Source organism: Citrus sinensis, chromosome 9 (assembly GCF_022201045.2).
Source record: "Citrus sinensis cultivar Valencia sweet orange chromosome 9, DVS_A1.0, whole genome shotgun sequence".
Lineage (NCBI taxonomy): Eukaryota > Viridiplantae > Streptophyta > Magnoliopsida > Sapindales > Rutaceae > Citrus > Citrus sinensis.
In genome coordinates, this window is record NC_068564.1 from 1832494 (window position 1) to 1855601 (window position 23108).

A 23108-nucleotide genomic window follows, 5' to 3' on the forward strand; every position below is an offset into this window, starting at 1 on the left:
TATTGTGTTTCATAAGCTATAATAGCTTTAAAAAATGTAATTATAAAATAAAAATTAATAGTGTATAATAAGTATCACTTTTGCAAAATAATTTTGATAAAAATAATAAAAATACTATAAATTTTTCATAATTCAAGAGTTAGATCAAATCAATTTAGTTTTCAAGTTACAACAGCTACTAGTATTTATTAAACATTTTAGTACTTTAGTTTTTAAGGTATAGCTACTCAATCTTAATACCAAATAAGATTTTATTTTGTGTTAATGAATTGATTTTTCAATTCTTGATAGTCTCAAATCTTATCTCATGTTAGGCAATGGTTTCAATCGAATCCATTTTTTATGTCATTGTTTTGGTCTTACATGATGGTGTGCCGATTTCTTAGTATCTCCATCACCTTAAAATCAATTAGGCATTTCGCGAGAGGAAATTGGAAGCATGCTGAAACTTATCTTCAATACTATTTATTGAACTGTTATTGTTATTTATCAAATTAAACTTTTGAGTGCACCGAATTCTACAATTACCAAAATTTGCATTTTCTCGAATCCGAATCACGCGCCAAAGCTCTCAATAAGGACATGATATAATCAAAACCTAACTAAACCCATTTACTTAAACTAGATTATCTATGATTTTTAACAACCAATAAGGATCACAACGACACCGAATAATGGCTGAGTTAGGTGAATACGTCAATCGTCAACGCATCAATCGGCCAATAACCGATTCCATGAATATGCCTGTCACATCCTCCTATACTACTAACTCCCTCTGATGTCATGACTAAAGAAAGTAGGTCACCGCTGCAATCGCCACGTGGCCACTTTTAATCGGCAGACCAAGAGTTACTTTTTGAAGGATAAAGACGGGGATAGGTGGCACAGTTCGTTTAGACAAACAAAGATATTTTTATTTATTTTCAAATCAAAAGTGTGTTGTTAAGTATCCGTCGAGTCAACAGAATTCTGAATTAATCCTAATCGATCCGGACCATCAAATTCCTTTACATTAAAATAGACATGATTATATTGAAATAAATATACTGTAGTGCACGAATCTCACAATTATATACGTAAAATGATAGATAATAAAAAATTAATAATAATTTTAATCATATGTTTATGAAAGAGTGCTCTACTTTAGATCAACTCGAACTTAGTCAAATTCATACTATAAATAATCATAATATATAAAACTCAAAAGATTATTATATACATCCCGTCATTTAAAATACTACAATAATCATAATCTATGACTCAAAAATTTGTGTTTTTAAACATCAAACTCTTAACCAATCGGTAATGAAATTGCATCAATTATATAAGATTACAAATTCGAACTGTATCTTCCTACAACAGTACAATTGGCGGTGAAATTGCACCAATCAATCGGGTGTCTTGCCGATTTTAGATCGGCAAAAAGGCAACCTACTTTTGTGAATGAAAAACGGCAAATAATTCTCAAGCAAATTGCCCTAAAAAACTCAAAACTCGATAGAAATTAAACGTGGAAACAACAACAGATATCCAGAAGAAGAGTCCCCCCACTCGAAAAAAAAGAAAAAAAAAAGATAATCACTTTAGCTTGTCGGAAAAATGCATTATATCGTCATGAACTTTCAATAATTTTTTTTTTTTTTAATTTGGTACTGGGCAACTTGTAAATTCTACGAGAAACCAACCTTGGGGGCCCAAATTGTCTATAGGGAAACGTAACTTTTAGTGGTTCATGCACTCGCTTTTTGGCTCCATATTGAATTATTTGATGATTTGATCAGGGAAATTACTGTATTTAGTGGGGCTCGCATTACAATCAAGGCATACTTATCAAAACGTCGAGAGAGCATCCCACGCAACAGTTATTATAATAAAAGTCAAATAATGAACCTGCCCATTTCAAATAATGAGTCACTGACACTAGCCTGAAAAAGTATATTTAACTGCGACCTATCCTAGTATCCTTATCGTTTTAATTTGTATCTTTTAAAAGTAAAAGGTGTGTTAAACTTAAATAATTAATTAAGTAAAATTACTTAAAAATTATTCGATTAAACTTATATATAAAAAAAAAAATCATTATAATGCGAATCAAATGTTTTAAGATCCACCAAAACTCTACATTGTCATATTACTGATTCTTTTAAAAACAAAAAAGGTAACCAATTTCTAGCGAATTTCTTCCACCGCCCAATTAAAAATGGAGACCGACACGACCCACCGAGGTTGGGGGGCTTTTCGGGTACGTTCATGTTGGTTCGTTGGTCTTCCACTTTCTTTCTCAAAAGTCAAAATTAAAAAAAAAACTGGCAAGCCACGTGTATGCCAAGAGAGAAGAGTCCACAATTACAAAGGCAGAGACGCGTTAAGCAACAAGCATATAAGATTTTATTTTTATTTCTTCCCATGGATTAGGAATTTACTGTCTAGGATGGCCAATTAACTAATAATTTACTCACAAATTAATTTTTCTTATAAGTATGTTTATCCACCCTTCGTAAAAATAATATGTATTTTAAACTAATAACTTTAGGAAGTGAGTTATAAAAGTGTGATTGATTTGTGTATGTCATATTAGGGTTGCTCTATGATGTTGAGATAAAAAATTTATTATCAATAGTATGATTTTTACGGACCATTAGAATAATTGAACAAAATAAACAATAATATCAAAATTTTCAATTTAAGTTTATCTTTACCAATTAAACAACTTGAAATGGATAATTGTTTAAAATAATAATAATAAGAAGAACAACAACAACAATTCTCTTCATACTACTCAATTATTTAACAATTAAGTAGTTTTTTTTCCATGCTACTCAATTATCTAACCACTTAGGTACATTTTTTTCCTTCCCTCCCTCCCTCCCTCTCTGTCCTTATTGGATTAACAACCTATAAAGAAAACTAGATTGATTTAAACACAATAATTAAAAGATCGTAAGAATCTGATGTTTGGTACTTATAAACATGAATATAATTATTCATATTCTTTCTTTATTTGTTTGTTTTGTATAAATTCCACAAATTTTATTAAGATAAAAGAGAGGAAGAAAGAATTAACAATGAAATCAAAATTTGGGTGGCAAATCGATCTAATAAAAATATTTATTTATTACTGATATAAACAAACATTATTTGCAAGAATAGGAAGGAAGCTAGACTTTAATTAAATTAAGAAACTAATTTAAAATAAGCAATTTCCTATAATTTGCGTAACTAGTAACTGTTAATTAATAGAGTAGTGATGTTTCCTTTCAAATCAAATAGCACATAATAAATCCCACCATTAACAATGTTGTTTTAGTTGAATTTTTGTTAAGATCTGATTTGAACCATTAAGGGGTGCTTCTCACCAGATTCAGGTCAAATTTGATCAAAACAAATAAATTTATTATTTTTAGGGGGAGATTGGGCTAGCAAAGATTAGGGTTTAGGTTTGTATTTTTGTTGTTTAGGGTAGGAGGAACAGTTGAGGTGGTATGAGATGTGAACTGAGATGATTTGGGAGGTGAGTTGAAGTGATTTGGGAGGTGAATTGGAGTGTTCCGAGTTTAAAATAATATGGAGAGGTTTGTGGGGGGTTGATTTAGAAAGTTGATATGGGGAGTTCAAGAGAGCTTAAAATAGAGCTTTGGTGAACTTGAGGATAGCTCTAGAGAGCTTATTTGAGGCTCGTGGTATAGTTCAAGTGAACTAATGAAGGAAATGCGATTTGGGAAACAAAACCATTATAATAAGCATAAACATAAAGAACACATAAGATTTTACGTGGTTCGGCCCTTTAGTCTACATCCATAGGAGTAACTCATCTCCAATCCACTATATAAATGAAGTATTAAATAATTTACTTTACAATATTAGCAAAACCTTATTAAAGGTTGGTGATAATGAATAGTAATATGAGGGAGACGTGGGTCTTATGGAGATTAAATAGTTTTCTAAGATAATAATAAGATAAAAGTTTCTTTGAGAAATGAGATGGCCAAATTTTTCCATGGAGGTGTGAAAATGAAGGAAGAAGAAGATGAACTAGCCCCTTAAGAACTGAGATCTAAAAAAAGATCTCTTTTGTCTTGTGTTTTGAGCTGCATTTATAAGATTGGTGCCCTAAGAGCAATTTCATTTTTCTACCAAGTGGAGATTTGTTATTGGTGTTGCCTTCCTCAGGTGGGGCTATTATTGTCTTTTTTTATTTAGTTGATAGTGACTAAATAAGTTTGGTGAGCAAGTAATTCCTCTATCCTTTATGTGGTCCTTGCTCTTTTCTACATGGCAAAAGCTGGTGCAATGGTCTTGTTGCTTTTCAGAAGAGCAGCAATGGACAGCTGACGTGGTTCCCTCCTATTGATTTGCTTAAAGAATTTTTATTCTTATTGGCTCATTACTCTTAGTAAAAAAAAGAAAATATTTAATTCTTTCTCATGATGGCGTGCATTGTTCATGTGCTGTCTCTAATCAACAAAATTTGAGTTCTGATAATACCTTTTGAAACTAGACATATTTACAAAAACTATCATTTTTTGCAGGGAGCTTATCTCCTAACTTTTGAGAGTTATACTGCTATTCGGTCAAACAAGTGAACTTCACTTTATTGACTTTCTTTGCCATGTGTCATTAAGTCATTAGCCCATGTCAACATTCAAATTTCCCCCCAAACAAATGAAATTCTTTTTACATCATTATAAAAAAATCCATTAAACTAATGTATTTAAGAAGTTTGATAGTAGCAAATTCACAAATACTTCCACCTCGCAGCTGATTAGTTGCTTCATATAAATAAAATAGCAACCAAAACTTTGTAATTCATTGTAGTTCATCCATTGCCACATCAATGGAAGCTCTACAAACTTGTCTTCTACTATCTTTGGCCGTTATAATTGCGCTCCTTTAACTTCTTCTCATTTCTATTATTTTCTTTATGGTTTATTGTGGTTTACATACTTCATATTGCAATGCACAACATAATTAAAGGATAATTAATGAGGATACTTTTAGTATCATCGTCACTTTTTTTTTTTTTTGAATTACATGATACTATACTCATATTACAACTCATATTACATGAGACTATTACTAATATATTTATAATTAGATAATTATTAAAACTAGACTTATATTAAATCTTATATATCACTATCTAAATTTTAATCCTCTCCAATATAATTGTCACTCTTGTTCCCAACTGATTCCACATTCCCACTGCTCGTTTGGGTGCTTGCACTGGACTTTAATCTTACAATCAGGTCCATACGATTTAGCTGAATAATTGGTGGGTTTATCTGTTAATTCGCTTGGGCTCGATCGTGGGCTTGGGCGTCAATTTTTGACAATATGGACTTATGAGAAGCAAACGCCGTCATTTCGCGCATGTTGTATTCAGAATGTTCTCACGGTGCCCTTTTCGGCTTCACTGACAAGCCCACTGCGAAGTCTCAAGCTAAACTCTTCTAGTCAGTTTCCCGGGAAAATTATACACAATGGGAAAATTGGTGGCATCAGTTTCCAACTCACTTCATTCTCCAGGCAGCTTTCTGGAGAAAATTGAAACCTATTTTTTCGGAAACATTCCTCTCTCGTTCAAATCTAATCGAACCGCACCTTCTATATTATTATTTATGAAGAAGAAAAATAGCGTTTCAGTTTTAACAAATTGCACATTTAAAAGAAATGAAGAATGCATTGTCGATTTCAAAAATCGAAAGGGGTGGATTCATTTCGTGGGAATTGGTGGTTCTGGGTTATCTGCACTCGCCAAGCTCGCTCTCAAACAAGTAAGCTCTTTTTTTTTTTTTTTTTGGGAGGTCAAAACACTGACTTGATTTTCTGTTTGATTGCTGAGAAAGTGGTTGAGAAGGAGGAAATCTTAAGTAAAATAAAGAAATCTTTTATGTTTCGCTCACTATTTGCTTCATTTGTTAAGAATACGAAAAGGGCGGGCTTAGATTGTTAAATATAACTCTGTTAAGTCCATTTTGATGAACTCAATTCATCACACTAAATGAGTTATTCAGTATTGTTGTGATTATATACCCCAAGACAAGGTACAACTGTTGGGAAGGGGACATGATCAATAGAACCTGGCTGGATCCGGGCTGGGATAGTGGTGCCCATTCCTAACCAGTTCGGAATGGTCAATCTTAGCTTCCGTTCTTAAGAATCCCCAGTCCTTTGGTATGGAGCCATCATCGCCTTCACCTTTGCAGTCACTACAGGTTTCATGTCTGGGTTGACCTCCACACTACTTTCGTTTCACCTGCACGAGTTAGTTAGCTTTCCCGTCCGTCCTCCCTCGCCTACTATGAGCTCTGGATCGAGAGACCAAGGGCGCTATTCCTGGCTAAAGGCCTAACTAGAGTGATTCCTCTGTTATTCGCTTTTGCTATTAGCTCTCTTCTTCTTCTTTTTTTTTTCAAAAAAAAAATTTGATTATGAATGTTGATTGGCTTTCTATTAGTAAATTTCTTCAGTGATTAAAATAGAAACTCGATGAACTAAATTGCAAACTGGGTGAAGTTTTTAGTAACTTGTATTTGGTTTAAGGGTTTTGAGGTTAGTGGCTCAGATTTAGTGTGGAGCAGCTACATGGAAGGACTGCTGGAAGCTGGGGCAAATTTGCATATTGGTCACTCTGTTTCAAATATCCAGGGCAATGATGGCTCAAGATTTCCTAATGCTGTTGTTGCTTCAAGTGCTATTCCACAAGATAATGTGGAGATTTTACATGCCAAATCTGTCGGAGTACCAATGTGGGTATCTTGATGTGTATCAGATTAGGCATTGTATGGCTATAATTTTGAAACTGCTTGCTTCTCCTTTTGAATGTTAAGGAAGTTATTTCAGTTGGACTAGTTCTAAGTTAAGGGTTATCGTAATACATTGATCAGTGGTTGTTTTCACTTATCACAGCTATAAGCGAGATTATTGGTTGGCTAAGCTAACGGAGAAGTACAATCTTATTGCTGTCAGTGGCAGTCATGGTAACATTATTACTAGCTATTATTGTTGTCAATTTTATCTTGTAAACACTGCTACTCAGATCAATGCCACGTTTCATCACATGAGATAAACAATACTGATGCTGCTGATACAGTTAATTGTACTGATATTTACACTTGAGCTGACTCAAATGAACATCTTATCTTTTCTGCAATTTAATATTAATATATGCAGGGAAGAGTACAACTGCAAGCATGCTTGCCTATGTTCTGAAGGCAATGGGGGATGATCTTACAGCTATAGTTGGAGCACATGTGCCACAGGTAATATCTTATCTGATAAAAGAAGAATTTTTTAAATGAATTCTTGTTCATCACCTCTTTTGTATTTTAACAGCTAGAATTTCGTATAGTTCCCATTTCTTCAACCATTTACCTCGTTGATGTCTTTGATACTTTATCATTCCAGTGAACTAAGTATGTTCCATAATCAAACAATCATTGTCGAGTCTGACAACAGAAGTTGAAGGTGACATAAATTTTTATTTTGCAGTTTCCAGACGGAAGCATATTTTATGGAGGTGGCAAAAACTTTGTGCTGGAGGTATGCTTACATTTGTTTTCCATTTTTTCTGATAAAATTTATACGGTGTGACACATGGCATGAAGATTTACATTTCATATTAGTATGAATTTTCTCTAGAAGCTTTAATATGACTTTTCTTTGCTTTCATGAGTATTCAAACTTGAACATGCGTGTTCTACTGTACATGTCTTCAAAATTATGCAATTGCAACTTAAAACATTATTTTCTTGAATAATTAAATGTCATTTGATGGTTTTGTGGCTGTTGAAACATATAGAGAGAGCAGTGCAAATAATTGTTTTACGCGTTATCATTGCTTTCTTGTTTATATTAAGAATCACATTTAACACTCATATACTTCTGTTGGAGGTAGGCTGATGAATATGATGGTTGCTTCCTGGGATTATCACCCTCTGTAGCTGTAGTGACAAATCTGGATTGGGAGCATGTTGATATCTTTGAAGATGAGGTTTGGTGATTGATGTGCTTTTTTGCTTGGAAAGTTGAGAATGAAAACTGGTTTATGGTTTTTTACTGATATTTATTTCCTGCCACTTAGGATGCTGTTAAAAGTATTTTTAGGAGATTCCTGAAGCAGATCAGGGTGGGTGGACATCTTGTCATATGCGGGGACAGGTATGGAAAAATCAGTTGACAGAAAATAGCTCTTGGTATTTGCTCTTATTGCTCAATCTGTTGGATTCTTTGATTGATTCTGTCATTTGGAAGTCTACAACTAACACATATTACAGGCTTATAATGTTCATGGATTCTAATTTATGAAATTCCTTTGGGAAGGTAAGCGCAGTCAATGTGCACGGTCCTTGCTGGATCAAATAAAACAAGATACTGGATTGAAGTATTCTGGTGGAGTGGTTTCTAATCAAAGTTCAGATCTATGGGGACAAGGGCATGATTACAAAATAATAACTTATGGTTTTTCAAGTTTTAATGATTGGTACGCTGAATCCGTTTGTCCAAATGTACAGGGTGGTAGTGATTATATTTTGGTAAGTATCATTGTTTCTTTACAAAGAAAGCATCGCAATTCTGGAAATTCATTCCAATTTTCTTAGAATTGTATGAAAAGAAATACAAAGATTGACAATAATTTTTAGATTCTATAACTTATTTTGAGACCTTGAACTGGTAGTTTGAGCCACAATTTATTTTATGAGAGGCTTTATGGTAATTGGAAGAATACCTGGCCTCAAAAATCCATCTGCTTGCTTTTGTTTTGTTTAACATATTCTTTTTCGGCCATAACTGCTTTCTGTGGCATTCTTCCAAATGCCAAATTATGAGTAACAATGTCAAGATTTAACAAGAGTTATGAGCAGAAGCTCATAAGCAGAGTTCATATAACTGTCTGTGTGTTTTGACTTAAGATATTCCTTTTTGTCTCTTGTGCTTTCAGAATACAATAATTGAGTTGAAATAGGTTGTGCATTTTGATACATATTTTCAGATTTTTTAAGTTTACTTTTTATGGTCAGTATGCACATACATCCATCATGATATCTGATTTTCTGCTCAGATTTTTTTTTTTTTTGGCTTTTTTTTGATAAGTTTATGAGAAAATGGTGGCCTCATTGGATCTATTTTAATCTTTCTTTGTGCTTGTAGTGTGAGAGAGGGCGCCCATTGGCTCAGATCAGTTTACAAATTCCAGGAGTTCATAATGTCTTGAATTCATTAGCAGTGAGTCATCTTTCTTTTTGTTTTTTAGTTCGGAATTATTAGAGGCCGGGCGTACCTCAGATTATTTTCTTTCTTATAGTTGCTTATTTCGGACTTCATAAAATATAATTTCTTATGTATTAACTTATTATAGTTCTTCTTCAGGTAATTGCCACAGTCCTAACATTGATTGGAGACAAAAGACAATCACATGAATCAATTGCTTGTTTAAAGTTGCCTTTAAGCAAGTTCATGGGTGTTTCTAGACGTTTTGATTTGATTGGAACAATATATGGATGCCATATATACGATGATTTTGCACACCATCCAACAGAAGTTCGTGCAGTTCTTCAAGCAGCTCGTCAGAGATTTCCAAATAAGGCTCTTATTGCGGTATTCCAGCCTCATACTTACAGGTATTTGCCACAAGATTTCTTCCTAGCAGTGTCTTTTCCCGTTATCTTATCGTATTGCCTACGACTTAATCTCGATAATTTTCTCAGTCGTCTAGTAGTATTGAAGGATGACTTTGCCAATGCACTTTCTGAGGCCGATCAAGTTGTGGTTTCAGCGGTACTAGTATTTTGGTTAATCATCTTTGCAGTTTCCTCTTTCTGGTTGATAATGGCTATTAACAGTGTGATTTGTATTGTCAGGTCTATGCTGCCAGAGAAACAAATGATTGGAATATCAATGGAAAGGATTTAGCTGCTTCAATAATTGGCCCACCATCCGAGTACATCCCTTGTTTGGTATCTGCACTGGGAGTTTTGCTTCTTTTTGTTTTGGTGGCTTGATTCTCTCTTATGTTCCTTTGTTTTTCGTACAGGGGAATGTGGTTGATAAACTAGCGCTTCAGATACTCAGGGATCCTCATCCTGAAATTGTCATCTTAACACTTGGAGCAGGTAATGAATGTTCACAGTGATATTTTATATGTTGGATCTTCAATGGCAAATTTTGTTGATAAATTGTCTGAAAGTGGTAACATTTTTGAATGATTAGGTGACGTCACCACTGTTGGCCCCAAATTGCTCCATGAATTGCAAACTAGATCCCAAGATGCAAGGCATTAACTCTGCTGCTGCTTACATTTGAATTGCTCATTGCTTAATCCAGTACAAAGACTCAGATCCACATAGATGTAGATGAAACTTAAAAGTCACATATTGTATTGACAAAATCTATTGAATACTTGGATTTGGACCTTTGGCCATCCAATGAAGGACCGGGAAATTAATGGAAGGGGATCAACTGAAATGGAAGTTTGTCCTTCGGGCCAACTGTCTCGAGGGGACGAGTAACTGTCTTGTGCATGTTTCTTGCACCAAAAATGAAATAGAAAAAGGAAATGGTTCCTCCTTGTACATACGTTTAATGCTAATAAAGGCTCCTATCTCCACTGTTGTTTTTGTCTCTCAATTAACCATCCAAAATGGCAGGACTTGAAGTAACCTAAATGATCTGAGCATAAACATGCACCAGATCACGGGCAGTTGCTTCAAAGAATGCACAAGATATTCATTATCCTTTCATTGTCAGTTCAAACCACATTCACTGTTTATATTTCTCCATATACATGTATACTTTTAATTCATAGTCAGCAATCAATTAATAAGCATCATATTCAGCAATCACTCAATAAGCATCATTTTCACCCAATGTGCATCGATGTATCATCTTATATTACATAATCCATCATAGAACAAGCTGGAAAATAAAAGGCAAACGAGTTCCAATGTGAAAGAGATAAAATTCATTGAACTACTGAAATATTGCTTGATTACCATCCAACAAATTCAGTGGTTCACAGCAACTTCCACTCTGGCTTTCAAAAATACAAAATTGAACCTTGAACTGACCACTACATTATCGTATCAACAAAATTGGAAACACAACTGACCCAACCTCTAATCCAACAGTTACAGCCAACACCCCTAAACCTGAAATCCAAAACTCATAAAATCACTACAAAGAATGCAGACTTTACTTACCAACTGTACACAGCATTCAGAAACTCCCCGAAATCAAAAACAAAAGGGACCATCAACTGATCAAAATCATTCTACCCACCAAAAAACGAGAAAAACCCACGTCTCTTGGGTTCCTCTTCAACCATAACAGCCTTCATGCTATCTTGCTCAACAAGGCGCCAAGCAGCTTGCTCAAATGCTAACCCAGCAAGTGTAGGTGGCTTATTCAAAACCAAAGGATACCCTCTATTCGTACTCCTTATAACTTCTGAATCCTCAGGAATTACACCTAACAAAGCCAAACCCAACATCTCTTGAATGTCTAAAACCGACATCATATCCTCTCCTTTGATCATATCAGTCCTCACTCTATTCACAACCATCTTTATATCCCTAATCCCATCACATTCTAACAGCCCTGTAACTCTATCAGCATCTCTTAAGCTAGTTATATCAGGCGTTGTAACTAACACAGCTTCATTAGCCGGCGTTATCGCCGTTATAAACCCAGCGTCAATGCCGGCTGGACAATCAATCAAAATAAAATCAGGGCTACCTTCTTGTCGCGATTTTAAAGCTTCAACAACCCAAGTGAGGGCTTTCCCGCCAAACCCTAATGGAAGTTTCGATCTTGGCTTCGATATGCAGAGCAATTCGAAATTCGACCACCGTTTGTCCCGAACCAAAGCCTGGTCGAGGCGGCAGTCGCCATTAAGGACCTCGACGACGGTGTAATTGACGCGGTTTTCGAGGCCTAGGAGGAGGTCGAGGTTGCGGAGGCCGACATCGGCGTCGATAGCGACGACGGAGAAGCCTAAACGAGCTAGAGAGAGGCCGACGTTGGCGGTCGTGGTAGTCTTGCCAACGCCGCCTTTACCGGAGGTGATGACGACCACGCGCGGGGTCTCGCCGGCGAGCTCGGGCTTCCGGTTCCATTGAAGAACGGATTGGATGCTGGATTTTGAAGAAAAGGGTTTAAGGGGTTTGATGGTTTTGGAAGGGAATAGCGGTTTGAATTGGATTGTTGGAGAGGGAATGAGAGAAAGCATTGGTTAGTGAATTAGGGTTTCAAGGTTTTGTCAATTGAATGAAATTGAATATGAGATCATTTGGCTGGAAGGCGAAGAATCGGAGATCTGAATATTGGCAACTTGGGAGTGTGAAATATTTACATTTAGGCTCACAATTTTTTGGGCCCAACTAAATTCATGTAAGCCTGAATTTTATTGGGCTTGGCTCAATTTTTTTACGGAGCCCAGCCCAACTAACCAGTTTTACTTGGGAATTAGGGATGTAAAATAAGTCGGCCCATTACTGGCACGAAAAGGATATGAGTTTAGTATAAATAGTTGCATAATAAGACAAACTCATGTTTGTACTCTAGACTCCTTTAAAACACGATGCAATAGCAGGAGAAATTCTACAGTAAATTAGAGGTTTCATGTCACAAATTCACAATCTGATGTGAAACCACCGATTAATGAAGAATTCTATAATGCATCTAAAGTTTTATGTCATAATTCCTTAATGATTATAATTTTTATAATTTTTTATTTATCTTTTCTAACAACATTTGATTCAGTGCTTAGCAAAAATGCAACTTAAAACTAAATTCATATCTATGAATTTAACAATTTTTTTTAGGTGAATTATACTTTAGACACCAAGTTAAAACTCGATACAATAATAGACATAAATTAAATTTTTAAATAAAACATGCCTTGGTGACACCATTGTAATAGCTCTTTAATAGTTGCACAACAACCAAATTGATGAAATATTGCGTAATTTAATTAAAAAGCTTCTACGATCCAACCTGGCAGGACAAAAGTAACAATACTAAAAATGTTCATTTTTCTTTTTGAGTGGTAATAAAATATTACACTTTTCATACGACATTCACTGATTAGGACGACAAGATTGTAGAAATTCTGTCAGCCCAGTGCGCAAAAGTGGTTGGTGAATGGTGCAGCTCATGCATTCATGTGAAATTGAGTTCGAGGATAAGAATGCGAAATCGATCAACTCAAATGGGCCTAAAAGTATCGGGCCGGATCTGCACGGGGTCTCTGATGGAGGAATAAATCTGGGACCCACGCACATATGCAAGGAAAATCTTTGCTATCATCGATCAACTCAAATGGGGCTAAACGTATCGGGCCGGATCTGCACGGACATGTTTTACTCGTCCACGGCTCTCTGATGGAGGAATAAATCTGGGACCCACAAAAGTCGAATACTTTTGATCATCAGTGAAACTTCCAAAAGCGAAGGAAGCTCCAATCGGACGGACGCTATTACCTTAGTTGAAGTGGAACTCGAAACTTGATGATCATTCATTCTAGTAGTCCTCTAAATCAAAGTAAAGCCGGCAAGTGTCGAAACGATAGCCGTGTCACACACAACGCACCTTCGCAATGTCTTATGTCTCTGTCCCCAATCAACAAAAGTCAGAGATATTCTAGAAAAAATTTTACGCTTTTAACATCCAACTACACCCCTATCGTCTGACACGTGTTCCGTTTCCATTCGTCAATGGCACGTGATCAGTTAATTTTTATCTCTTCAGCTTCTTCTGCTATGTAGATCCAAGGCAAAACGCACGCAAATTTTTTTTTTTTTTTTAAAATTTCAGCTGTAATTGATTTTCTCTCTCGCTCTTCTGCTCTGCACGATCTCGAGGGTACCAGTTTTTAGCAAGGTTTGATTTTCTATCCTTTACAATTTTTTCTTGAAATTGATTTATTATTGTTATTATTTATTTTTGCCTGGGATTTGTTTGTTTTGGCTTGATGGGTATTTGGATCTGATTCGTACATATTTTTTTATTGATTTATATCGAATGAATTTGAGGTTTTTTCATCTGGGTCGATTTAGATCTCGTGCTTAAATTAATGGGTACGTGTCAATTTCAATTGTATCGGCTTTCTCGATTGAAGTTGTGTAAAGGATCTTGTTCTGCGAAATTTTGATTAATTTATATGGTTAACGATAATCCGATATTATACTCTGATAGCCCCTGATTGGCTACCAAGAAATTTAATTTGATGTTACGGTTAATTTGGTGATTGAAAAAAATATGAAAATTTTAACCAACTCAACTGGCTTTGGATTCAGTAACTAGAATTATGCTAGGGCTATGAAGTGACATTTTTAGCTTTAATTTCTTACATACAGTTCCTTAGCAGTCATATGTGTGTAGAATTTTTGTTGGCTTATATAGTTATTGTGGATTGTCAATTAAGGAATTAATCAGGTGCTCCATTTCAGGTTTCTTAGGTTACACAATTGGACTCATGCAGTTCTTCAGTGATCTGGAGTACGAAAAATAAAACTCCCGTCTCCTTGAATATGATTTTCTCATTCTAGCTTTCAGTTCGGATATTTTGCTACTAGAGTATGATTATGTTTATTTGTAATATGGTCTGTAGATCACCAGATGAGTTGTAATATTTCCATGTGTTTGTGTCTCTGTTTGCTCATGCATGTGGTTTTACTTTATGTCTCTTTTAGCTGTGGATGTCTTCTTGGAGTTCGTATTCCTGGATTGTGGTGTGTTGCGAATCGGGCTTTAATGAGTTCTAATATGCAACGCCCGTTCGGTCCGAGAAGTGCATTGTTTAGGACCTTGATAGATGCTATGAATGCCTTTAACTGAGTTTCTCTGTCTCTTTTGGTCTTGCTGCATGGCACTAATGGCCAGAAAACTAGATCTGTAGTTGATGTTGTAGTTTTGTTTGTTCAATTGTATCAACTATCTGTGAACACTATTTTCTATTCTTGTCATTTGTTGGAAAGCAGTCTCTCTTTGTATGTGCTTTCTTTCTCAATCTAGTGGCTAATAGCTGATTTCTTTTGCTTCTAAGTGCAGTTGGGAATTGGCAAGGCCATGTGAGCTGTCTGAACCTGACTGAATTGTAGCTTCTGCAATTTTCATAACTTTACTGATTCTTCTGGTGTTTACAGAATGGGGAAATGCAAGGGTTCTGGGAAATTAGGAAGAATGCAGCCTAGGGATGGGTCTGTGAGTGCTTACCATTTTTCTCTTCTGTTGTCTCCTGTTGTCTCAGTCTGGGATTGTATTGTTCGCAAAATGAGGTATTCCTACAGACCTGAGTGGGTGTAGTGGTCGTGAGTATAGCGTTATATTAGTTTTCAATACAAGGTTGAACTAGACATTAATTAGGGTTACAGGACAAGTAAAGGTGGAAATATAGTTATAGGGAAATGTATACAATTTAGAGGAATTCTCCATAAGGAAAGAATCTGAACAAACAGGACTGAGTTTGTAAAGGTTGAGTCTATAGGGATTTATTGTCTGTAATGGATAACATGGCTTGTAACAAAGTGCAACCTGTTGTGCGGAAAGCCAAGAAGAAGCAGGCTAAGGATGAATTGGATCGCATCAAACAGGCTGAGAAGAAGAAGAGGCGTCTGGAGAAAGCCCTTGCTACTTCTGCAGCCATCCGATCAGAGCTAGAAAAGAAGAAACAGAAAAAGAAGGAAGAACAGCAAAGGCTTGATGAAGAAGGTGCTGCAATTGCTGAGGCTGTTGCTCTGCATGTACTTGGTGAAGATTCTGATGATTCATGTAAGCTTGTTCTGAACCAAAAAGGCGGGTTCAACCCTTGGGATTGTGATGGCAACTTAGACCTCTTCACAAGTGGAAGGAGAGTATCCCTCCCTCATCACAACCCTCCAAAGTGTACACTTGAAGAGATCGGGTGGCTCTCTAACGATTACAGTTCTGGATGCAAGTGGGATGAATTTGGAAATGGTGACTGGTCATTTACGTATGGGCCTTTTGGAAGAAATTTGAGCGTGCCATATCTTGATGATGGAGGTTGGGGGCCTTCAGAATTCTCAGCTGGTCTTATTGCAGCCGAGGCTGTTTCATCACTCCAGATTGGAGAGGATGCACAAGTCAACACTATTGTCCTCAATGGAATGCTAAAGAGTGATGAGCCTTGGTTCAAAGTCTAAAATAATGGTTTTGTATATATTTAATTATGAATGTGTCCTCACTGGTGCTGTTATTTGTGTGTTGCTTCTTTGAAGAACAATGTTGAACTAGCATGCTTGTGTTTTTTATTTCGTTTCCTCTCTTCATTGACTCTTGGTACCTAGACACTTTGAATCAATCCCCTCTGTATATGTATCTGAGGTCTTTTCTGTTGTTGTGGCTCGTGAGTGATTCTGCGAGATTCACTGGATTCTAGCAGGCGTATCCTGACTTAATAATGTATCGAGTAATGAATTATTAATTTATAGTCTCATGTAATTTGTTATGATTAACTAATTTATAATCTCTTGTAACTTGTTATTCGGAACAGAAAAGCTTAGAGGTTGTTGCTTTAAGGAGTTTTAGTTTCATTTTATATGCTATGTTCTGGTAGAATGGTTCACGTGATCTGGTGATGGGGAGCATGCGGATTCTATTTGTTTAAAATTGCGACAATCGTGTTGAGAAATGAAAAAAATTAATACATCATAAAGCTCGTTTAAGGCTTATCCTTCCGGAACCCCACCCAACTTAGAGCAGAAATTCTGTTGTATTTGGTCATGAGTGACCAATAACATTTGTTCAGTCCAAAAGGGGAAGCAAAGACTAAGTGGATAAAATGCATCCGCAATATAGTGATTTGGAAAAACTAGCTACGCAATTAACAGGCACTTGCTATCCGCCAAAAAAATAGAAAGAAACATGAAAGAAATCAAAAATCTTACTTCAACTGGAAAAGGTCTGAAAACCAACTCAGAAATACACAATTGCCTCAAGCACAGCACCACAGTTCCTGGACTCCAGGAAAAACAAGTATGAGATACTGTAAAGGGGAGAGAATATCTTCAGATTCCGTAATCATCATATTTTGGTCCCTTGAATTGACAATCGATAAATTTCAATTTGAAGTAACAATTAGACACTTTACATTGATACACAATTGAATTTCTTGCCATGTGTTCTTTTGCAAGGTTTCATCTTTGAGCACAGCTACTTCTTAAGATGTTTCTTCGAATATCAAGTTGTTGATTCTGTTGCAGTGGAACTTCTTCTGGACCTTGATCCTGTAGCAGATGATAATTCCTCTTCATGATTCTCGATATCTGAACTACTGGAAGGTTTGGCCCCGGTGGTAATAAGGTTTTTAAACCAAGTCCCTTGGAATCTAGGAGTTCCTCTATTTGAATTGCTAGGAGAATCTGGAACAGCCCCATTAGTTCCATTGGCCCCATTGGTTCCATTGACATTGGAAGCAACGCCTGCGAGAAACCGATATGCCACTTTGCTAGCTGAGACGATCTCTGTCTTGGCTTGCCTCAACTGCAGTAAACACAATAGATTAGTAAGAGCAATGCTAATGACAAATTTACATTACTGGGACTCTCACACTATCACACAGATCATTTCACAAGTTACTTGTGGTGGCTGACGGCTTCTGCAAATGCAAATTAGGATCTTACCCGTAATGCTGTGGTTCCTGCTACTTCCATTGCAGCATCACCGGCATTGGCAAAACGATTAACCCAACCTAAAACAAAAAATTAGAACATGAAGCCTCCCTCAGTCATAAGGTTAGTAAAATGTGAAAAAAAGAATAAGATAACGCTGCAGATCCATTTTCAAATAGAGAAAACTATTTTGGTAAAACATTGTCTCATACAGCACAGGCTTCTTTGAACAAAACTAAGGCAAAAGATAAATGGCACATAATTATTTCTCTGGCCAATACCAGCAATAACAAAGTAAAGCTCAACTGTCATTTTTACAGCATTAACTAGCAGCGGACTGAGCTTGGCACTTAAAACAGAGAAAACTATTTTGGCAAAGCATCATCTCATACAAACGTAAAATCACAGATCACTAAAGCAAAAGATAAATGGCACATAATTATCTCTCTGGCCAAAAACAGCAATATCAAAGTAAAGTTCAACTGTCATATGTTACAGCATTAACTAGTAGTGGACTGAGCTTCGCACTTAAAACTCCACCAGCATAAAGGTCTCACCCCAAATAGTAGTTATAGTTCCTTGGTTAGTCCTTTGTTGATTATCTAATAAATAAGCATCACAAGCCACACAGGCATCAACTCCGTTTCCCAAGGAACCTAACCTGTTTTCTTTAGGCTGAGCTGGTCAGGCCCACCCAAAGATATGAACAAATGGTTGGAGAACCTCAATGAGAACAAACACCTTTTTCAGAATATAAGTCCACTTCTTCAGATTGCAAACTCATTCTTAGTAGAAAATTATCTTTCACAATTGTTAAAATATGTTATCAAAAGAAATCAACTTGCATACCAATATGCCTGCTTGCTAAATGAAGTGACATTATCGTTTAGTTGTGTTTATCTTGACATTGTACTAACATTCATAAACCCCCAAAAGTAAATGAAGCAACTATTTATCAGTCAATTCATCCCTATATAACATTAAACAAGAATTTAAGAATGTAGCACCAAGGAAGACATAAGACTGTAGTAGGTTACATAATTTCACATAATGAATACCTGGAAGCTTTGGCACACCAAGTCTATCACAAAACTCATCACAAAAGTGGTTGCAGTTTCTGCCCAACAAGTCGTACGAATTTCCAGGCCACTCTCTACTAAGTTCCCGTAGTATCTGATTTACCTTGAAGATTGAAAAGTTTGTTTTCCCAAGAACAATGGACTCACGATATGTATACATTGGATTCCTTCCAGATGGACAACTAAAGACTCCAGATCCTTGTTCGCAAAACCCAAAAGACCATTCTTCATCTCCATATACCTGTGGAGTAAAGGACAGCGAATTTATACCCCTACAGTTCAAACCATATGGACTAAAATACCTAAAGACAATTGAACAATTGTTGCTAAAAGAAGATCTGCATGAAATCCTAAGAAGAACCAACATGTGCTAAAGGGAGCTAAAGAAACTAATTACCAAGATATTATTTATTTATTTTATTTTGAAAAATCAACAAGGGTTGGAAGGAGTCATCTGAAAGTGGAAGAGAAAATACATGTAAGACTAAGGAAATGATTCACTGTTTAAAGAGCATTATGTCAAAATCCAAACAAAATACACCACATTTGTTACTTCACACAGCTGCATAGGACACATTGGCAAGCTTCCACTAATATACAAATGTGGTTTCCAAACAAGAATGAGTACAACTTTATTCAATTGCAAGTAATCCTTCATATGAATAATTTGTATGATTCATATTTGACTCATACCACTATCAAACATACAGTCTATTTAGTGAGAAGAAAATAAAAAGGCATATGAGTCGAGCAGTACAACACACAAACATATATGGTCATCATCCCATCAAGAGGACCTATGGAGAGAGCTCTTCCAGTCTTCTCTTAAAGGTTGTTAAACATTTATTGTTTCATTAAAGCAAATTAGAATAAGATAATCAAACTTGAAGCATGACACCCTAGCACTAATTCTTCCAACCCACTTCATGATAGGGATTCAACCAAGAACGAACAGGCCAGTTCCCCCAAGATAAACAGCAGGAACAAAAGGAATGGTTCACCTCTTGAAGAAAGCCAACCTACCCTTTTTGGTACTAAACCTGAACCTACTGGAAAGTTACGAGTTTGAAGCCCCTATGAGGAGGCTTATGGGAATGATTTTATGACGACGAACCATAAAAAACCTCGATCGGCCAGTTACAAACAACATAAAATACAGTAATGAGGACTTGAAATCTATACAACTTTTATATTTCTGTATTTCAGTCTTTTTCCATTCATTTCCAAATTGCAAGATTCGCAGAGGAAAAGCCATACTTGTGTCCCTCAGAAAAATTCCATTCTTTCAACCCAAAGCTTCATGACATGCCAATTCCTCTAGTTAGAGGGAAAAGAAAAAAAGAGACTGTTTCAAAATTAAACTCCAAATATATCCTAAAGGCAAATCCAAGTCCTCCCAAATTCTTTGACAATTTACTGCAACAAATTTAGGATAACATAACTGTTCTTCTCTTTGCATATATGGTGTCAGTAACCCTTGATTTAACTATCCGTAATGATTGAAAACTACTACCTGCAAAAATGCATTTTATTAGCTAGTTGCTGAATCAATTCCAGATAGAGGTTAGGACAAGTATTAATGATAGAAATGAATGCTCGAATTTAGTTAATCGATTTACCAAGTCAAGAAAGTCAAGATATGGACCAAGAACATAGTCAACTACAACAATTTACACTTCAACAAACTTTAGGTGCGGTCCATTTGTCATTGTAATTGAGTTCCACAGTTTAACGTCAATGCAATTAAAACACACACTTCACACACACACACACACACACACACAAAACAAAACACCAAACGTACCAACAGAAAGTACCAATTTTTACCAGATCTCATCCTCAATCACAACATTCCCCATTAAATACACTAAATTAACACAATCACTCACATTTTAATCAGCAACTAGGAAGAGGGGGGAGGAGGAAAACTAGATTTCGAATCTAATCCAGGATCTCATTCACACAGAGTATTAACATCAATCAATTAACACGTAAGCACTTAAAAGAAAGCAGATAGATAGAGAAAGAGAGTTACAGTTACCTGAACGGCGCTGTGAAAGATGCCGCCGACGCCTATACCGTCTTTAAAGATCTTGTTAATATTCAAAATAGTATTGTTCGTCTTCTCCGATCCACTATTCGTCACATCGTAAATGTGAAGCCTCACATCCGTCATCGTCGTCGCTACTTAAACCCTAGTTTTTGGCCCTAAGCGTTTTTGCAGTTTTCTTCACTCTTCTCGCTTTCTCTGTCTATGTAAAAGCAAAAGAAAATCGAATCAATCGATTGATTCAATTCAACGTCAGTTCCACTTTCACTTTCGATAAATTTGAATATCCTTCGCCTCGTTTTACTCAAATTTTATTTATCTATTTATTTATTTATTTATTTATTCTCCTGTTCTGGTTTCTTGAATTATATTCTGTTGGTGAGGAGAGAGTCTCAACTTCCAAAAATTCTTTCAGCACAAAATGTTAAACTGTTGAATTTATTGTATTACTTTCAAAAAAAAAAAAATTTTAAAACGAAGGTTATAAAATGGGCCCTGGAGTTTGGGCAAAATTACGAAAATGATGGGTACTGGGTAGTTATCTTTACAACTGTCAGGCACTAACGGATATGATGAGCGGCACTCAGTCAGAAGGATGACGTGGCCCCCAGCATGCAACTGTAATTATTAATTAACCTGCGATGCGAGACGCCGACACCTTTGTAAATGATTTTTTTTCAATTTATTTATTATTATTTCAATACAAACTATTATAATTAACAATTGCGTTGGTTATTTTGAAATTACTCTTAAGATATAATATTTTTTTATAATCATAAGATTAAAATTATAATAAATTTTTTTATTATTTATTATTTTACTTGTGTGGTCGAAATTCGTACTCTATTATAAATCGACTCCAACGTACCAATATCTGAAGGAATTAATTAAATTTAATTTGAAGATAAAAGTTGGAATGCTAATTTAGATCCTCGTTTGCATAAAATATTTTGATTTGAATGCTGCTTTAGATATCTTAGCCTCTAATTAGGTGGTATTTGTGGAAATGTAAGCTAGGGCGTAACGCATGGTCGCAAAAAGGAAATTCGAATGAGTTATTATTGTTACAAGGTCATGACTCATGAGGCATTATGATTTCCGTCCACTTCTTCATGAATTTATGATTATTTTATTTTGTGCTTCTTGGTTTTAATCATAGCAGCAAATATGGAGTATGAATTAAAAACCACAAAACAGTTTATTACTTGAATAATGCAATGAATATTGTACACAGCTATCTGGTAAACCGCTCTCACTCCGACACTATATTGAAAAATCTCCGGTCCCTGAAGTTTTTTTATTATTGACTTCCCGAGCTTTTGTTCTTGTTTTCTGACTTATTCGTACATACATGACTACAAAATTTGGGATGTAAATTTATTAATTTAAGATGGAACGTACCATACAGGCTGCATTGTAAACATTTACCACATTATATTTTCTGGGAATGCAAAATTTTCTGATATTGGAGTCAAGGAAAATGAACAGAAATCATATAAAATGGTGAAGGGTCAGAGCTTACTGAATATTTTTTTAATCCAAAAGGCATTAGAACAATAAATTTCAAGACTAAGCAATGGAATTGCAATTATCATGGAGTCCCTCTCCCTAAAACAAGCATAAGCTATAGTTATAGCTAGAGCCATGCATTGTCTCCTGTGTGAAGGAGCTTATGATACATATTACGAGTGGGGCACAAATTGAAGATACCTTCTCTCTTCAATGTCTTTTTTTTTTTTTTTGGGTGGGGGGGGTGATGCGTATTAGGAGTTACGGTTACACAATGCTGATGTAACAATGGGGGAGAAATGATAAATGCGTAGTTGACCAAAATGAACTAATTAGGAGATGATTACATACCAGTTACGACTAATCTTGAAGAATTCTCTAGATAGCAGATACGTGTTGAACAACTTCGTATCAAAATATCCAAGACTATGGTGGCTGATTGGCCCCAGCAAGAAAACAATTAAGACAAAGAAGTCTTCAGCATATAGTCGACATTTTGATTCTATCTTAATAAAAAATTTCTGACAACTCAATTGTTTACCTAGGTGGACAAAAAATGAAAATTTCTCCTTCAAGTATTACAGTGCTGTTGCATACCTCTAATCTAACATGGCATTATTTGGATGCATATACAAGAAACAACCACCAAATCTTAAACATTATCTAGTGTTTCTGAAACTATTGTGGGCCTCTTGTTCAAACATCACATCATCATTTCTTTTGATGCCTATTTTTAACTTTTTCCTACTTATTTCCTGCGGTAACTTTTCGAGTAAGAACTTTGGTTTGATTTCAAATGCTAATGATAACAAGTTAAATAATTCAAAGCATGTACTGACTCCA

The 23108-nt window shown here is 35.7% G+C and overlaps 4 protein-coding genes across 10 annotated transcripts; 2 read left to right on the plus strand and 2 right to left on the minus strand.

The window, feature by feature from the left end:
* Window positions 1–5375: 5375 nt before the first annotated feature.
* Window positions 5376–10626, plus strand: LOC102629810 (uncharacterized). 6 transcript variants are annotated; one of them, XR_371992.4, is made up of 14 exons: window positions 5376–5774; window positions 6544–6749; window positions 6910–6980; window positions 7174–7262; window positions 7492–7542; window positions 7898–7993; window positions 8084–8160; window positions 8333–8534; window positions 9151–9225; window positions 9370–9620; window positions 9708–9777; window positions 9861–9940; window positions 10034–10112; window positions 10210–10626. XR_371992.4 is itself a non-coding variant. In XM_006490573.4 (14 exons), the coding sequence occupies exons 1-14, from the start codon at window positions 5481–5483 to the stop codon at window positions 10278–10280; spliced, it is 1728 nt and encodes a 575-aa protein (XP_006490636.2). In that variant the 5' UTR covers window positions 5377–5480; the 3' UTR covers window positions 10281–10626. The 6 variants fall into 6 exon arrangements, 5 of the variants coding, with proteins under 5 accessions (XP_006490636.2, XP_006490640.2, XP_006490637.2 ...); XM_006490573.4 differs by having other exon boundaries at window positions 5377–5774; window positions 9861–9956; XM_006490574.4 differs by having other exon boundaries at window positions 5520–5774; window positions 6558–6749; window positions 9861–9956.
* Window positions 10627–10937: 311 nt separating this feature from the next.
* On the minus strand, window positions 10938–12327 carry LOC102631009 (septum site-determining protein minD homolog, chloroplastic). Its single transcript, XM_006490578.4, has one exon. It carries the CDS (start codon window positions 12224–12226, stop codon window positions 11270–11272), a length of 957 nt encoding a protein of 318 aa, XP_006490641.1. The 5' UTR covers window positions 12227–12327; the 3' UTR covers window positions 10938–11269.
* Window positions 12328–13531: 1204 nt separating this feature from the next.
* Window positions 13532–16476, plus strand: LOC102606714 (uncharacterized). 2 transcript variants are annotated; one of them, XM_015534065.3, is made up of 3 exons: window positions 13532–13878; window positions 14448–14496; window positions 15049–16476. In XM_015534065.3, exon 3 carries the CDS (start codon window positions 15501–15503, stop codon window positions 16158–16160), a length of 660 nt encoding a protein of 219 aa, XP_015389551.2. In that variant the 5' UTR covers window positions 13532–13878; window positions 14448–14496; window positions 15049–15500; the 3' UTR covers window positions 16161–16476. The 2 variants fall into 2 exon arrangements, with proteins under 2 accessions (XP_015389551.2, XP_006490643.2); XM_006490580.4 differs by lacking the exon at window positions 14448–14496.
* A 406-nt stretch (window positions 16477–16882) lies between these two features.
* Window positions 16883–21173, minus strand: LOC102607017 (hypothetical protein). Its single transcript, XM_006490581.4, has 4 exons — window positions 20748–21173; window positions 18686–18947; window positions 17640–17707; window positions 16883–17499 (listed from the first exon to the last, which is right to left on the minus strand). The coding sequence occupies exons 1-4, from the start codon at window positions 20880–20882 to the stop codon at window positions 17197–17199; spliced, it is 768 nt and encodes a 255-aa protein (XP_006490644.1). The 5' UTR covers window positions 20883–21173; the 3' UTR covers window positions 16883–17196.
* Window positions 21174–23108: the final 1935 nt, after the last annotated feature.

Bases quoted from the DNA above. Each gene is read 5' to 3' on its own strand.
- LOC102629810 (XM_006490573.4), top strand. From the start codon at position 5,481: ATGGGAAAATTGGTGGCATCAGTTTCCAACTCACTTCATTCTCCAGGC. The intron at 5,775-6,543 runs GTAAGCTCTTTT...ATTTGGTTTAAG, and splicing joins CCAAGCTCGCTCTCAAACAA to GGTTTTGAGGTTAGTGGCTC. The intron at 7,994-8,083 runs GTTTGGTGATTG...CCTGCCACTTAG, and splicing joins TTGATATCTTTGAAGATGAG to GATGCTGTTAAAAGTATTTT.
- LOC102631009 (XM_006490578.4), bottom strand. From the start codon at position 12,226: ATGCTTTCTCTCATTCCCTCTCCAACAATCCAATTCAAACCGCTATTC.
- LOC102606714 (XM_015534065.3), top strand. From the start codon at position 15,501: ATGGATAACATGGCTTGTAACAAAGTGCAACCTGTTGTGCGGAAAGCC.
- LOC102607017 (XM_006490581.4), bottom strand. From the start codon at position 20,882: ATGACGGATGTGAGGCTTCACATTTACGATGTGACGAATAGTGGATCG. The intron at 17,708-18,685 runs GTATTCATTATG...TTTTTGTTTTAG, and splicing joins TGGTGTGCCAAAGCTTCCAG to GTTGGGTTAATCGTTTTGCC. The intron at 17,500-17,639 runs GTAAGATCCTAA...TGTTTACTGCAG, and splicing joins CAGGAACCACAGCATTACGG to TTGAGGCAAGCCAAGACAGA.